The following is a 14411-nucleotide window of genomic DNA, read 5'->3' as shown; positions in this document are numbered from 1 at the left end:
TTTGTGTTTCATAAGCACACAAGCTTTTGGCATCCTGTAACATCTTCCAGACTGCACTGCCCCTATCTGCTAGGTCTCTTCTCAGCTGGAACTCCACATCTTCAAATATGTTGCGTCTCTGTAAAGGAATGAGTGATAATTCTGACAATGTTTCTGTCCACATGTTCTCAAATTCCTTCTCCAGTTCATCATTATTTAATTTGCAGTTGCTTTTCCTGCAATGGTTCAGAAGCCCATCCACTTTCTCTTCAATTTTTCTCTTGTACTCTGACAGGACAGAGTCTGTTTTGTGTTGGCCTTTTTTAATATGAATCGCTTCTTGCCACTTGCTGAATGAATAACTCTCCAGTTCATTCCTGAGACTATTGGCACTTCTTCTAAAATCTTCTTTGTACTTTTCTATCAGGTGCAGATTTGCTGCTCCACTTTCAAAATACTGTTGTAAATGATTCAAAATCTTCTCTGCTTCTTGCCTCAGTTTTTCCTGTGCCTCACTCTTTAGTCTGATTGAAACACTAGTGTCTAGTTTATCCGGTGGCTGATTTTGGATGAAAGTTTCCTTTTCAGATACCCAGAAATGTATCTCCTTCCGGAAACCCCATTCCCACTCTGCATACTTCACAGACAGCTGGTTATAGGCTTCAGCAACAAGGCTGTTTCTAAAGCTGAAAATGAAGTTCTCATGTTTTACAGCATTCCACAGGCTCCTCACCCATTCAAGAAATTGGGGAATGTCATTGGGAGTTCTCTCTTGTGAACAATCTTTCAGAAATTCAAACAAATATTTCTTTAATTCATAAACCTTTTGACTGTATCCCAAATTCACTGGAGCCATGGGGGGGACTCCGTGCCACAAAGCAGGAATGTACCAATTGTGTTTTTCCAGATCATAATCCATAATATCAGAAAATTTCATCTCCTTGCATTTCTTTTCCATGTTTGCTGCAGCTTTGGTCATTTCATTCAACTGTTCCAGGAGGTGTTTCCTGTCCCTCATGTTTTGTTCATGTGCAGACACGTCACTGACGTTCTGATGCACAAACTGGCAGTTGGTTTTTTTCCCGATTTTCTCCATTCTGAGAAATGCATGGACCACAATTTGCAGAACATCTTTCATTTCAGTGGCATTCTCCATGGCCATGTTAACAATCGTTATGTCACTCAGTCCAATCACCAGGGTGGCCAGCTCATTGTCATGTTGATAACTGTCCTCCAGCTTGGCTAGTTCGGGGGCTTTCAAGCCTTCTGTGTCTATCACCAGGATGAAATCAGAGCCCAGTTCCTGCTGAAAGTCCTCTGCCACTTTAATGAGTAACATGAAGGCTCCTCGTGTACATCGGCCACAGCTCACTGCAAACTGCAGGCCGAACATGGTGTTGAGGAGGGTGGATTTCCCAGTGCTCTGTACTCCCAGCACCGTCAGAACCAGCATTTTGGACCTTCCCCCCAGCTTGGCATGAAGCTGACTCAGAACATCTGTTACCCACTGCAGTGGGATGTTGGAAACGTCTCCATCAATGATCTCCATGGGAAACCCTTCCAGCATGAGGTCAGCTGCTATGCCTGGGAGATGGGTGAATTGCCTTTGGCTTTCTGCCATTTTACCTTCTTTAACCATTGAGCATTCCGCTTCATAAAACTGCCCCAACTCACGCATGAAATGCTCCACTCCTAAGGAACTGGCAGAGATTAATTTGTCTAACTCTGCAAACATTTTGGGGTCATCTTTTGAGTTTTTGCATTTCTCTTTATATTGATCCCGTAGTTTAGAAAGATTCTCCCTAGCAATGTGATCCAGGCCAAACTTCATCCATTTCAGGAAGTAATGTTTCTCCATGGGAGGTAGTAGTCTTATTCCAGTAATAAATGTAATCAAACCATCAGTAAGGTCATGTTTATTCTGCTGAGCACGTAAATCCATTACTTTCTTTTTCAGCTGAGATTTATAGTTCTCAAGTGGGGTGTCTCCTTGCTTTCTCATTCGGCACAACTCTTTTTCCACTTCAGCCAAGTTTCTCCATGTCTCCCCTTGGAGTCTCAGCTTTTCCCTCTTGTACTTTGCCACATCTTTTATTTGTGCAGTGATTTCCTTTGCATATGTGTTTGCGGTCTGACATTCCTTGTTATCCTCATCTACCTGGATGCCTAATTCATGTGCTGTCTCAGCCATGGCTTCTATACTCACTCTCTTGGGAGAAGATTTCATTACGGCTGCTATTGCAGACTGCAGAACTTTTACAAATTGTGCCTTATTTGTGGTACCTCCTTTCCACAGCATATGTGACTTGTTCAGTTTCAGCACTGGTACTAACTTTTTCAGGAATTCCAGTGTTTCCTTGGCTTTCCCAGCCTGATTATTGAAGATGAAGTAGTATTTAGTGGCTGATCCCCGCAGAGATGATAACAGCGCATATTCTCTCTCACTGATGCTCTCAGTAACTATGAACACTGCTGAGGAGATCTCTGTTAAAAAGCTAAACTGCACCCAATGCGACTCAATATCTCCATGCAGATTTGTAACCGCGACAGGTTCTGGGAAAAGATCTGAATTCCCCATCCCACCAGGGAAATACCAGGAAATCTCAACCAGCCCATCTGCGATTGCCTGTGGGACGTTCCCAGACTCCATGTCCCAGTGGACAAAGAAATCGTGGTGCTGCTGGGAGGGGCTGAGAACCTCATTGAGGAGGTGGGACTTGGAGAAGCTGCAATTCCCAATCCGCACAAAGGAAATGGTTGGCATTGCTGTGAGCACCAGGCTCTCCTCTCTGAACCCTCTGCTCTCTGCCAGGGAGTGGGGCCTCCACTTCCGCACAATGTCCCTCATGGCCCACAGCAGTAGGGTGCACTTGGGGGTGTCGAGGGCGGGTAGCAGCAGAGGGAGGGCAAACTGGCACATGGACATTTTGGACAGGATCTCCTGCTGTAGGAAACTGTCTGAGGAAAGCAGAATGGCACAGAGAACATCAAGGGGGTGCAGGGAATCACTGGTGTCTGTGTCACTGAGAAAAGAAAAATCTTCAGGAATATCCAGCTCCTCTTTGTCCATAGTTAGTGTTTGATCAGTGGGTGCCCTCTGCTCAAGGCTTGTGCTTCTTGCCATCCCATTCAGAGCCATGAGCTTCCTGAGGAAATGCCAAGGTAAATCTCCTGTTGTCTGAGGAGGGCAGTTCTTTAGACTTTCTGGTGTGATTTCCAGGACATCTCTCAGCTTTAGTTTCCTGCTTCTGTATTCTCCATTTCTAACTTTGGACTCGATGTACTGAAGGGCTTTTAGTCTCTCTGCAGAAAGGTAATACAACATAAACACTTTGTTAAACTGAAAATATTTTCAGGTAGAACTCTTACTTTGGTATTAGGACCATAATGTGAAGGAATTGCAATTATTAAACAAAAATCATGGAGGTCTGCATGCTCCTTGTAAGTGACAACCACTTAGAGGGGTCGTGTAGCTGGAGTACTGAAGCACCATTTATCTGGTGCAACCTTCACAGATTTGACCCCACTGTCACACTCTCAATCATCCTAACTGAAATGCCACACTTATGTAGAGCTACAGAAATTCTTTCAGACAGGTCATGTATTCAACTAGAAATGTGGTTTCGGTTGGCCTAAAATTATTGCAATTTTGATATGAGAGGTTTCAGCCATTCATAAAATGGCCAGAGAAGAAGGAGGAGGTGGTGCTGCTGTTCCCTCCCTCAGTCCTCTCATAACATATAGCCCAGTGGATGTGGGAAAGCCAAGTTTGAAATCCTGCTCTGAAACAGGACCCAAATTAACTTTTTTGAGTCACCAAAAATTTCAAAATATTTTAGATTTGGTTTGACGCAAACTAAATATTGTTTTTTAATTTTTTTTTTTTGGAACCACCACCAAACCAAAAAAACAATTATTCATCCAGCTCTGCTCAGTTGCAATGCAGGCAGTCCTTCAGGCAATGCATAAATTCTTCCTTCTTTCTACCTCCCTTGTTTACTACTCCACCTGATGGTGTTCTTGTCACCACTTTTCTTCTCAGTACATCACACTAGGGCAGAAAGTGAGGATGAATACGTAGTCAGCTTACTGGCCCACACTAGCAGCATATTCTACCCAGGAGACAGATCCACAAATGTTACAAAGGCTGAATGATGACTAGAAATTGTAGCAACCAGCATGGAACTTAGAGGGAGGGTCACAAGTTGCAGGAGGGAAGAGTATGGAGAAAGCACCAGCAGGTCAGTCTGTGTGCACATGGCTCGAATGCTAAGCTCCAAGTGCTGCAGCTCTGTAAATAGTTGCTTGAACAAAGGGCTGGCTTAGTTTAATAAGACTGGATCCTCACAGAGGAAAAGACTGATGGATGATATTGAAGCAAATTGAGAACAAACAGACAAAGGCGTATAATTTAAATAACACCAATATCTTGAACACTAGAGGTGTAGAGGCATTAGATGACAAAGTCTGTGAGTACACTGTTCGAACATTATGCCAAGATGACCAGGCTCATATATGGTGATGAGGATAGAGCCATTGCAAAAACATGCAAGATGGAGTATTTAGGAGGAAAGGTGAAGATAATTTAAATATGTGCCTATAGAATTCAGTACCATGGCTTCAGAGAGATCTTTCTCATACATGAGCTAGAAGATGCAATAGAGAAACTTGAACCAAGCAATTCCCCTGGGCTGGACCCCATCTATGACCATGAGCTAAAGCACTTTGGGAAGAAGGCTAGAGCCAGGTTGTTGGACATCAGAAATTACTCAAGGATAAAAAAGGAAGGTACCTAAATTGATGGAAATCAACAGTTAAATCCGGCAAGGATCCCTCTTTTCCAGGCAGCTATTGGCTTATATCTTTAACCAGTCTCCTTTGCAATATAATGGAAAGAACAGTACAGTCAAGGCTTCTTTGGTGGCTTCTAAAAGAAGGAAAGGTAGAACCTACCCAAATGGCTTATGGGCCTTTGCACTCAATTACAGACTTGCTGGTGGCCTTCTGGCAGCCTCTTATCAATGGCTTCCAGAAAAAGCCACCGCAGTCATCAACAGGAGTCTGTTTTAAACTCAGTGCAACATTTAATGGAGTCTGGCGTAATAGGCAGTGAGATGGGAGTTTGGTAAAATGCACCTCTGGATAAGAGGTTTCCTACCATACAGAAAAAAAACCCACTAAGATTAAGTAATACTCCTTCAAAGACAAGGGCGCCGAGGCCAGGATTTCTTCAGGGCTCAGTATTAAGTCCTGGTGTTTTTTTTTTTGCTGCTCTCCTCTGGTCTGTCAGACTACCTGAAATGATTTGAATACACCCATGCAGATGATGTTGCACTTCATACCATGGGTCTTGAAAAAGATATATGGAGAATGGATTGAATGAGGACTTAGAAATCGTAACTAGATGGGCAACGCAACATAAATTCAAGCTCAATCCAGCAAAAACAAAGTCCACCTATTTTACCATAATTATAGGAGGTTCAACTACAGTCCAATATCCACACTGGCTGGAGAAGGTATTGCTGTTGAGAAAAATCTGCTATACCTTAGAGTGACATTGACACTGTAGTCATGTTTGGACCACAGGTCAAAAAGTTGGCAGCCAAAGCAAAGAAGAGATTGGCTCTTCTATAATGTATTGCAGGTACCAACTGGGGTTCACATGTTTGAACACTGAAAACAACATGCTGCTCAATATCTCATCCAATACTTGAATAACTCTTACCTGTCTGGTCACATAGTGCTCTCAGTAACCTTGCCAAGATCAATGTTGTGCAGTCATCTGCAATTCACACACTAACTGGAGGTGTAAGATCCACTCCAACAGCAATTTGTAAAAAGAGTTTGATGTTCAACCACTTGAGAATCATAGAGAAGAATAGCTATTTTGGTACGGAAATTATCTCATTCCCTATCTGAATGTCATCACTGTTCAGGTCTGTTCAGAAACTCAAAAACCAAATTAAGGCTGAAAAGATCATCTTGTTTCCAGAAGTGCACAAAGGCTACTGGAGAAACAGAAACACTTGATGATGCTATGAGGGTAGAGTGTGTGAAGCAACATGTACACCCACTAATCCCTCCACATGAATCTATTTACTTTAATAAATATCTCTCCCTTTGGGAACCTTGCTCAAAGGAACACACGGAGTTGGCCACCCTGAAGAAAATTGTAGAAAAGCCCATTGAACAGTATCAGTCACAAGGCAAACAAATTCATGTGTACACTGATGGTTCATCAAATAAATCCTTTAAGAATGGTGGCTGTGGATGAAGAATGTCTTCATCCAGGACCCTAGTGGAGAACATACTCATGGCACCACAAGAAATAAACAGAGCAGAAATAGAGGCCAGTGTTGTGATCTTTGTTGACAGGTGTCGATCCTCAGTTCCTTTAGAAGAAACCAGAATGCTATCATCAATGCAATTCATAAAGAGGTTTGGAGGATCAGAGAGAGGCAATAAATTAACTTTGGAATGGATTCCATCACATGTTGACATATACGGGAGTGAGATAGCTGATAACTGTCCAAAACTGGAAGATCGGAAATTCAGGTGCCGATGACAATGGTTGAGGACATTGACACCCTATCAAGGAAAATATTAGCTGAAATAAAAGATCCTTTTATCCAAAAGATAAAGGGTCCTCTGATACCAAAGCATCTCAGAAAATAACATCCCCACAATTGTGAGAGTGCAGACAGGGTACCCTGCAGGAAGGCTAAACTATAGAGATGGGACCAAGATATATCTAGCCTGCAAGATGTGCGAAGATCAGGCTTTCAAACCTGCCCATGCTTTTGAATGCAATATTGTAAGGAAAGTGATGCTCTTCAGAATTGACTCCTTGGTCAAGCCTTTACAAAAGACCCTGTAAGAGTCACTGAATTCATTCTTGAACTTCCTGGCTTGATATGATTATCACAGGTGACTTGGTATGGGACTTCATGACTTGATATGGAACAAGAAAAGAACAACCTACAGAAATTTGATAGTAGAGGGCTTTTTCATCTAGCAGACAAAGGTATAACAAGATCCAATGGCTGGAAGTTAAAGCTAGATAATTTCCGACTAGAAATAAGGTGCAATTTTTTAAGACAGGGTATTTAACCACTGGATAACTTCCCAAGGGTTGTGATGGATTCTCCATCACTGACATTTTTTTTTTAAATCAAGTTTGGATGTTTTTCTAAAAGATCTACTCTTGTTCACAAGAACTTTTGGACTTGATAAGAATTAATTTAGGGAAGTGCTATGGCTTGTGTTATGGATGAAGATAGACTAGATGATCACAATGATCTTATCTGGCCTTTAAATCTATGAATCTATATATGCCACAGAAGGATGTTGCCAGCCTTTCAGCTGCAATATTTGTAACGCTACTGTTAAATCCATGGCCAATTTGATTTCATCTGGATTGTGGCACAAACTGCAATTTAACCCCATTAAAACTCATAAGTAGCAATAGCAGACCCAAGAAATGTGACCAAGTGCTGATGCTGTTCAATAAAACCATTCTGAGGCCAGTGTGAAATGCAAGCTGTCGATAAGAAGCCTGTGAACTAAGAGACTCTATTGCCTGGAGTTATTAGTAGTTATCTGTGTAGAGCTACCTTCACCTGTTGGCTCATCGTGCAGCCATGTGGGATTTTACACCAAACCTGATTCAGTTTCCCCCTACACACGATCAATCATTTAAGGCACTGCATTTAGCCGTATGGAGTGGAAATCTATCAACTTCATGAAAAAACTCGTACAGATACAGACAGACATCATCTTCCTTTCCAAATGCAGACAGATGGACATCACACCAAAAGGACTGAAGGTAAAAAATCCATTACAAGCTACATACCACACAGACTATGCTGACAGCTTGTGCCACACGCTCTCAAAGAAACTGCGGAACCACCTGATCAACTTCCTCTACAGCAAACAAGGAAAGATTAAGAATGAGCTCTCAAAACTGGATACTCTCATAAAAAAACAACCTTCCACACAAACTTCCTCGTGGCTGGACTTTACAAAAACTAGACAAGCCATTTACAACACACACTTTGCTTCTCTACAAAAGAAAAAAGACACTAAATTATCTAAACTACTACGTGCCACAAGAGGCCACAGCAATGGTTCCCTTAACCCAACCAGCAATATTGTCAATCTATCCAACTATACTCTTAGCCCAGCAGAAGAATCTGTCCTCTCTTGGGGCCTCTGCTTCTGCCCCTCCACCCTCACGAACATGATACAGTTCTGCGGTGACCTAGAATCCTATTTTCGATGTCTCCGACTCAAGGAATATTTCCAACACACCTCTGAACAACGTACTAATCCACAGAGACCTTCCTACCAACACTACAAAAAGAAGGATTCTAGGTGGACTCCTCCTAAAGGTCGAAACAACAGACTGGACTTCTACATAGAGCGCTTCCGCCGACGTGCATGGGCTGAAATTGTGGAAAAGCAGCATCACTTGCCCCATAACCTCAGCCGTGCAGAACACAATGCCATCCACAGCCTCAGAAACAACTCTGACATCATAATCAAAAAGGCTGACAAAGGAGGTGCTGTCGTCATCGTGAATAGTTCAGAATATGAACAAGAGGCTGCCCGGCAGCTCTCTAACACCACTTTCTACAAGCCATTACCCTCTGCTCCCACTGAGAGTTACCAAAAGAAACTACAGTATTTGCTCAAGAAACTCCCTGAAAAAGCACAAGAACAAATCCGCACAGACACACCCCTGGAACCCCGACCAGGGGTATTCTATTTGCTACCCAAGATCCATAAACCTGGAAATCCTGGACACCCCATCATCTCAGGCATTGGCATCCTGACAGCAGGATTGTCTGGCTATGTAGACTCCCTCCTCAGGCCCTATGCTACCAGCACTCCCAGCTATCTTCGAGACACCACTGACTTCTTGAGGAAACTACAATCCGTCGGTGATCTTCCTGAAAACACCATCCTGGCCACTATGGATGTAGAAGCCCTCTACACCAACATTCCACACAAAGATGGACTACAAGCCGTCAGGAACATTATCCCCAATAATGTCACAGCCAAGCCTGGTGGCTGAACTTTGTGACTTTGTCCTCACCCATAACTATTTCACATTTGGGGACAACGTATACCTTCAAATCAGTGGCACTGCTATGGGTACCCGCATGGCCCCTCAGTATGCAAACATTTTTATGGCTGACATAGAACAACGCTTCCTCATCTCTCGTCCCCGATTGCCCCTACTCTACTTGCGCTACATTGATGACATCTTCATCATCTGGACCCATGGAAAAGTAGCCCTTGAGGAATTCCACCATGATTTCAACAATTTCCATCCCACCATCAACCTCAGCCTGGACCAGTCCACACAAGAGATCCACTTCCTGGACACTACGGTGCTAATAAGCGATGGTCACATAAAACACCACCCTATACCGGAAACCTACTGATGGCTATTCCTACCTACATGCCTCCAGCTTTCACCCAGACCACACCACACGATCCATTGTCTACAGCCAAGCTCTACGATACAACCGCATTTGCTCCAACCCCTCAGACAGGGACAAACACCTACAAGATCTCTATCAAGCATTCTTACAACTACAATACCCACCTGCTGAAGTGAAGAAACAAATTGACAGAGCCAGAAGAGTACCCAGAAGTCACCTACTACAGGACAGGCCCAATAAAGAAAATAACAGAACGCCACTAGCCATCACCTTCAGCCCCCAACTAAAACCTCTCCAACGCATCATCAAGGATCTACAACCTAACCTGAGGGACGACCCAACACTCTCACAAATCTTGGGAGACAGGCCAGTCCTTGCCTACAGACAGCCCCCCAACCTGATGCAAATACTCACCAGCAGCCACACACCACACAACAGAACCACTAACCCAGGAACCTATCCTTGCAACAAAGCCCGTTGCCAACTGTGTCCATATATCTATTCAGGGGACACCATCATAGGGCCTAATCACATCAGCCACACTATCAGAGGCTCGTTCACCTCCACATCTACCAATGTGATATATGCCATCATGTGCCAGCAATGCCCCTCTGCCATGTACATTGGCCAAACTGGACAGTCTCTACGTAAAAGAATAAATGGACACAAATCAGATGTCAAGAATTATAACATTCATGAACCAGTCGGAGAACACTTCAATCTCTCTGGTCACGCGATTACAGACATGAAAGTTGCGCTATTACAACAGAAAACACTTCAGAAACAGACTCCAACAAGAGACTGCTGAATTGGAATTAACTTGCTAAATTGGATACAATTAACTTAGGCTTGAATAGAGACTTTGAATGGATGGGTCATTATACAAAGTAAAACTATTTCCCCATGTTTGTTTGATTTCTCCCCCCTCCCCCCCCGCCCCACTGTTCCTCTATCGTTCCTGTTAACTGCTGGAAACGGCTCACCTTATTATCTCCCTTGATTATCACTACAAAAGTTCCCCCCCTCTCTCCCTCCCCCATCCCGCTCTCCTGCTGGCAATAGCTCATCTTAATTGATCACTCTCCTTACAGGTTTGTTTTTTTGGTTTTGTTCTCTGTGTGTATATATATGTCCTCACTGTGTTTTCCACTAAATGCATCCAATGAAGTGAGCTGTAGCTCACGAAAGCTTATTTTCAAATAAATTGGTTAGTCTCTAAGGTGCCACCAGTACTCCTCTTTTTTTTATCAATCCCTTGTTATGACTCCAGCCCTCTGGCCAGATCCTTTCTAGTCTCAGCCCTTTCAGAGTAATAAAAAGCCAGGAGTCCAATGGCTCTGGCGGGGCAGGGTGGGGAAGGAGCGTGTTTACGCAGTTCTAGGCCCTGTGTGTCTAGAGCCTTTTAGCTCCGAAGTCTTGATTGCTCCTTCTGCTGCATGAGTCTCTGCAATGTAGGGGAACCCAGGCCTGCCCACTCCTGTGGTTCCAGCTCAAGGCCCTGGTTTGAAGAGGCTAGAAAGAGTTCCTCCCAATCCCTTGATGCTCCTTGAGCTACTTCCTACCTCTCCTCCTTTGTAGGCTTTCCCCAGCCTCTCACCTGGTTCTCCCTCCCTGGAAGGCCGACTTCCCTGGCAGTTCCTTGCCAGCTTGCTGAAGGGACCTTCTCTCTATTTCCACTATCTGTCTGTGTGTCTAGTAGTCGTCCCACCCTTCTGCCTTACAGCCCTTTTACCCTTACAGCTGCTGCAAGGCCATCAATCAGCCCCAGCTGAGCAGGTAGTCAGTTCTCCATTAACCCTGTAGTTGCCAAGCCAGCATGGAGTCTGTACTGTGATCAGACTCATGGCTTGCACTACCCTGTTGCCCAGTAGTGGGTGGTACTCCTGTGTGTCAATGTCATGCAGTGTACAAACACCAGAATATCCTCAACGTGAGCGAGGAAGGAGAATAGTCACTGCGGGCCCTCTCCAGCATTATCACAGACTATAAAGACATATTTCAGGAGGATGGGCAGCTGAAGGGCAGGCTGAAGTTAGAAAGAGACCCCCATGTGCAGCCCAGGAGATTACTGAAACAGAGACCCAGTAGCCCTGGTGGACCTGCTGAAGAAGGATTTAGCACACCTGCCAAAAAGAGGCATCATTACACTTGTTGAAACTAGCACAAAGTCGATCAACAGCCTTGTAGTAGTTAGAAAATCTTCAGTTAAAGCAAGGATTTGCACTTATTCCCGTTGTAACCCACACACCTCCTGGGTGTGGTGTTCTGTCCCATCTAGTGGCACCGAGACCACTTAGCGAGAGATTAATGAGTCTGGTACAGCCTTAGCTAAGAGCCATGTGGCGTTTAGCTCATGCAGTAGAGACTCATGCACTGAGCTCCAGAGGCTCAACAGCAGCCAGGTGCTTTTCTGGGGTTCTGCCATATGATATTGACCTGCATGAGCCACCCAGCCCCCCGACAACCTTCGCTAAACAGCAGCCAGGTGCATTTTTGGGGTCACTGAAACTTTTCATAAATTTGGTTGAAATTCAGTAGATAATTTCAGCCCAAAAAGAAAGAAAAGAAAAAAAAAAATGTGAGGCCTAACCAGCCACAATGCTAGGGTGATAAGGGCCATACACCTGTGGTGGACTACGTACTAGTAACCTCTGGCCCCGGCTGGTAATGAAACTCTCCTGGAAAAGACAGAACAATAACAGAATAGTTATTAAAAGGAAAGATGGAGCAACTTGCTTGGAACTTGGAGAGAGGGCAGCAGATTGCAGGAGGGCAGAGTTTGGAGTCATTTTATGTGCACGTGGCAAGATCACAGAGCTGCTCCTACTGCAGTTTAGCAAACAGCTGCTTTTATAAAGTGCCAGTAGAGTTTACTCAGGCCATGTCCACACTATGAGTACTACAGACACGTCCTATGTTGATGCAAGGGGTTTTTTCGTTTGATGTAGGTAATCCACCACCCTGAGCAGTGGGAGCTTGGTTGACCTCGCCACGTCTGCATTGGGAGTTAGGTTGGCTTAACTATAGCACTCGGGGGTGGGAATTTTTCACACACCCAAACAATGTAGCTAGGGCAATCTAAATTTTAAGCATAGACCAGGACTGAGGCTAGAGTCCCCTCTTGCTATTGTCCAGCACACAGCATATGAAACAGAAACAAATGTTTATATCTTAATGAAACATTTGTGGGTGGTCTACATTACTACTTATGATCATGTTTGTTAACTCAAATTAATTGGCAACCAATTAACTCCCATTACAAGAGGAACAAAACATCTAGTCTGCACTTGGCCCTAGGTTGACCCCAATCAGTTAGCACATTTTAAAAGGTATGTAACTGCAGCTCCACCAGGTGGCAAATGGTGTTTTTAATGAGGTTTGCTAACTTTAGGTAGCTACCTTAATTTGAACATACACCTTTTTCTAAGTCTAGACAAGGGTTAGGGCACAGCTCCCCTCCTGCTTTGCCCTCGTTCTGTTGGGAGACAGTAATTATGGCTGGCCTCTACCAGCAGCAAATTACCAGAACCCCACGATAGCTCAGCTGTGCTGGCTGACAGGTTCAGTGTGAGAGAGAACAGAGCCATGTCTCCAACCATTCCTCTCCCACCAGCTTTCATGGGCCCAAGGTCCTTTCCTCCCCGCACTGGGTGGGTAGGCCAGGACACCATCTAGGCCTTTATTTCCTCTTCTCAATTTCTCTTTTTGAACCAGTCAGTGCAAATCACCAGGAGCCAGCTTTTGCCACCTTGTCCATGTTGAGTAGTTCCTCTCTGCTCACAGTTTCACTGAAATCAGTGGGACCATGTGAGGAGAAAAGGTACTACCTCCTGTGAGGAAAGGAATCAGAATCTGCCCCTAACTCTTCTGATGAGAGCATTACTCACCCTGTGCAGTAACTGAGGTTCTTCGAGATGTGTGTCCCTATGGGTGCTCCACTGTAGGTGCAGTAATGTCCCTGCACCTGAGATCTGAGATCTTCAGTAGTTCCTCCCCATCTCATGCTGTGAGTGACTGCTCTAGCTCTGTGCAGTCCAATTGCCCTCAGTCCTCAGTTCCTTCTCTATCTCAGAGTCTATGTTTGAACTCTAAAGCAGAGGGGAGAAGGGCAGATAGTGGAGCTGGGTCTTCAGAAGGCTGGGGATTCAGAGTGACGTTTACTGATGCCATGTTGTGGGTGATTGTGTAATGTTGACTGAAGGTGTCCTGGACACCCAGGTGGCTGCCTTGCAATGCCTGTAATCAGCACGTTATTTAGAAAAGCTATCGAGGTGGACAGCAAGTGAGTGGAATGCATCCAAGTTCCAGGTGGGGGCCGAAGTTTGTGTTGTCAGTAGCAAAGGTGGATGCACTCCAAAATCCATTTTGAAACACATTGTTTGGATATGGCCGATCCCTTTGATCTTTCAGCAATAGAGAGTAAGAAACGTGGTAACTGTCTGAATGATTTGGTTCTGTCAAGGTAAAAGGCTAGTGATTGTCTGATATCTGAGGTGTGTAGCGTGGCCTCATGCTGGCTGCCATGTGGTTTAGGGGAGAAGGAGAGAAGGTGAATAGATTGATTTAGATGGAAAGAGGATGGTAACATGGGTAAGAACTTTGGGTATGATCATAAAATGACCGTATCTTTGTAAGAAAGTGTGTACAGGGGGTATGCTGAGAGGACACCTATTTCGCCTACCCATTGGGCTGATATGATGGCTATGAGAGAACCATTTTCATGGATAGATGCATGTAAGAGTAGGTCACCATAGGTTCAAACTGAGGGCTGGTAAGACGGTGTAAAACTAGGCTGAGATCTCAAGGTGGGGTGGGGTCTCCTACTTCAGGGTAAAGGTTTTGAAGGCCCTTAAGGAATCTTTTTGTCATTGGGTGGGTAAATGCCAAATGATCCTCTGTCTTGGAGTGGAATGCAGTAATGGCGGTGTCATAAATATAAAGGGAAGGGTAAACCCCTTTAAAATCCCTCCTGGCCAGAGGAAA

General features: G+C 44.4%; 1 protein-coding gene across 1 annotated transcript; it reads right to left on the bottom strand.

The window, feature by feature from the left end:
* Positions 1 to 7: 7 nt before the first annotated feature.
* LOC119564974 (up-regulator of cell proliferation-like) lies at positions 8 to 3242 on the bottom strand (the record flags this gene model as incomplete). The annotated part of the gene is made up of 1 exon (XM_037888730.2): positions 8 to 3242. A coding segment is annotated over exon 1 (3111 nt), but the record flags the coding sequence as incomplete, so codon positions are not given.
* Between the last annotated feature and the right edge of the window lie 11169 nt (positions 3243 to 14411).

The sequence above is a fragment of the Chelonia mydas genome, unplaced genomic scaffold, assembly GCF_015237465.2.
Source record: "Chelonia mydas isolate rCheMyd1 unplaced genomic scaffold, rCheMyd1.pri.v2 scaffold_119_arrow_ctg1, whole genome shotgun sequence".
In the NCBI taxonomy this organism is placed as follows: Eukaryota; Metazoa; Chordata; order Testudines; family Cheloniidae; genus Chelonia; species Chelonia mydas.
The sequence above is the reverse complement of the archived record's forward strand: the minus strand, read 5'-3'. Positions and strand labels throughout refer to the sequence as shown.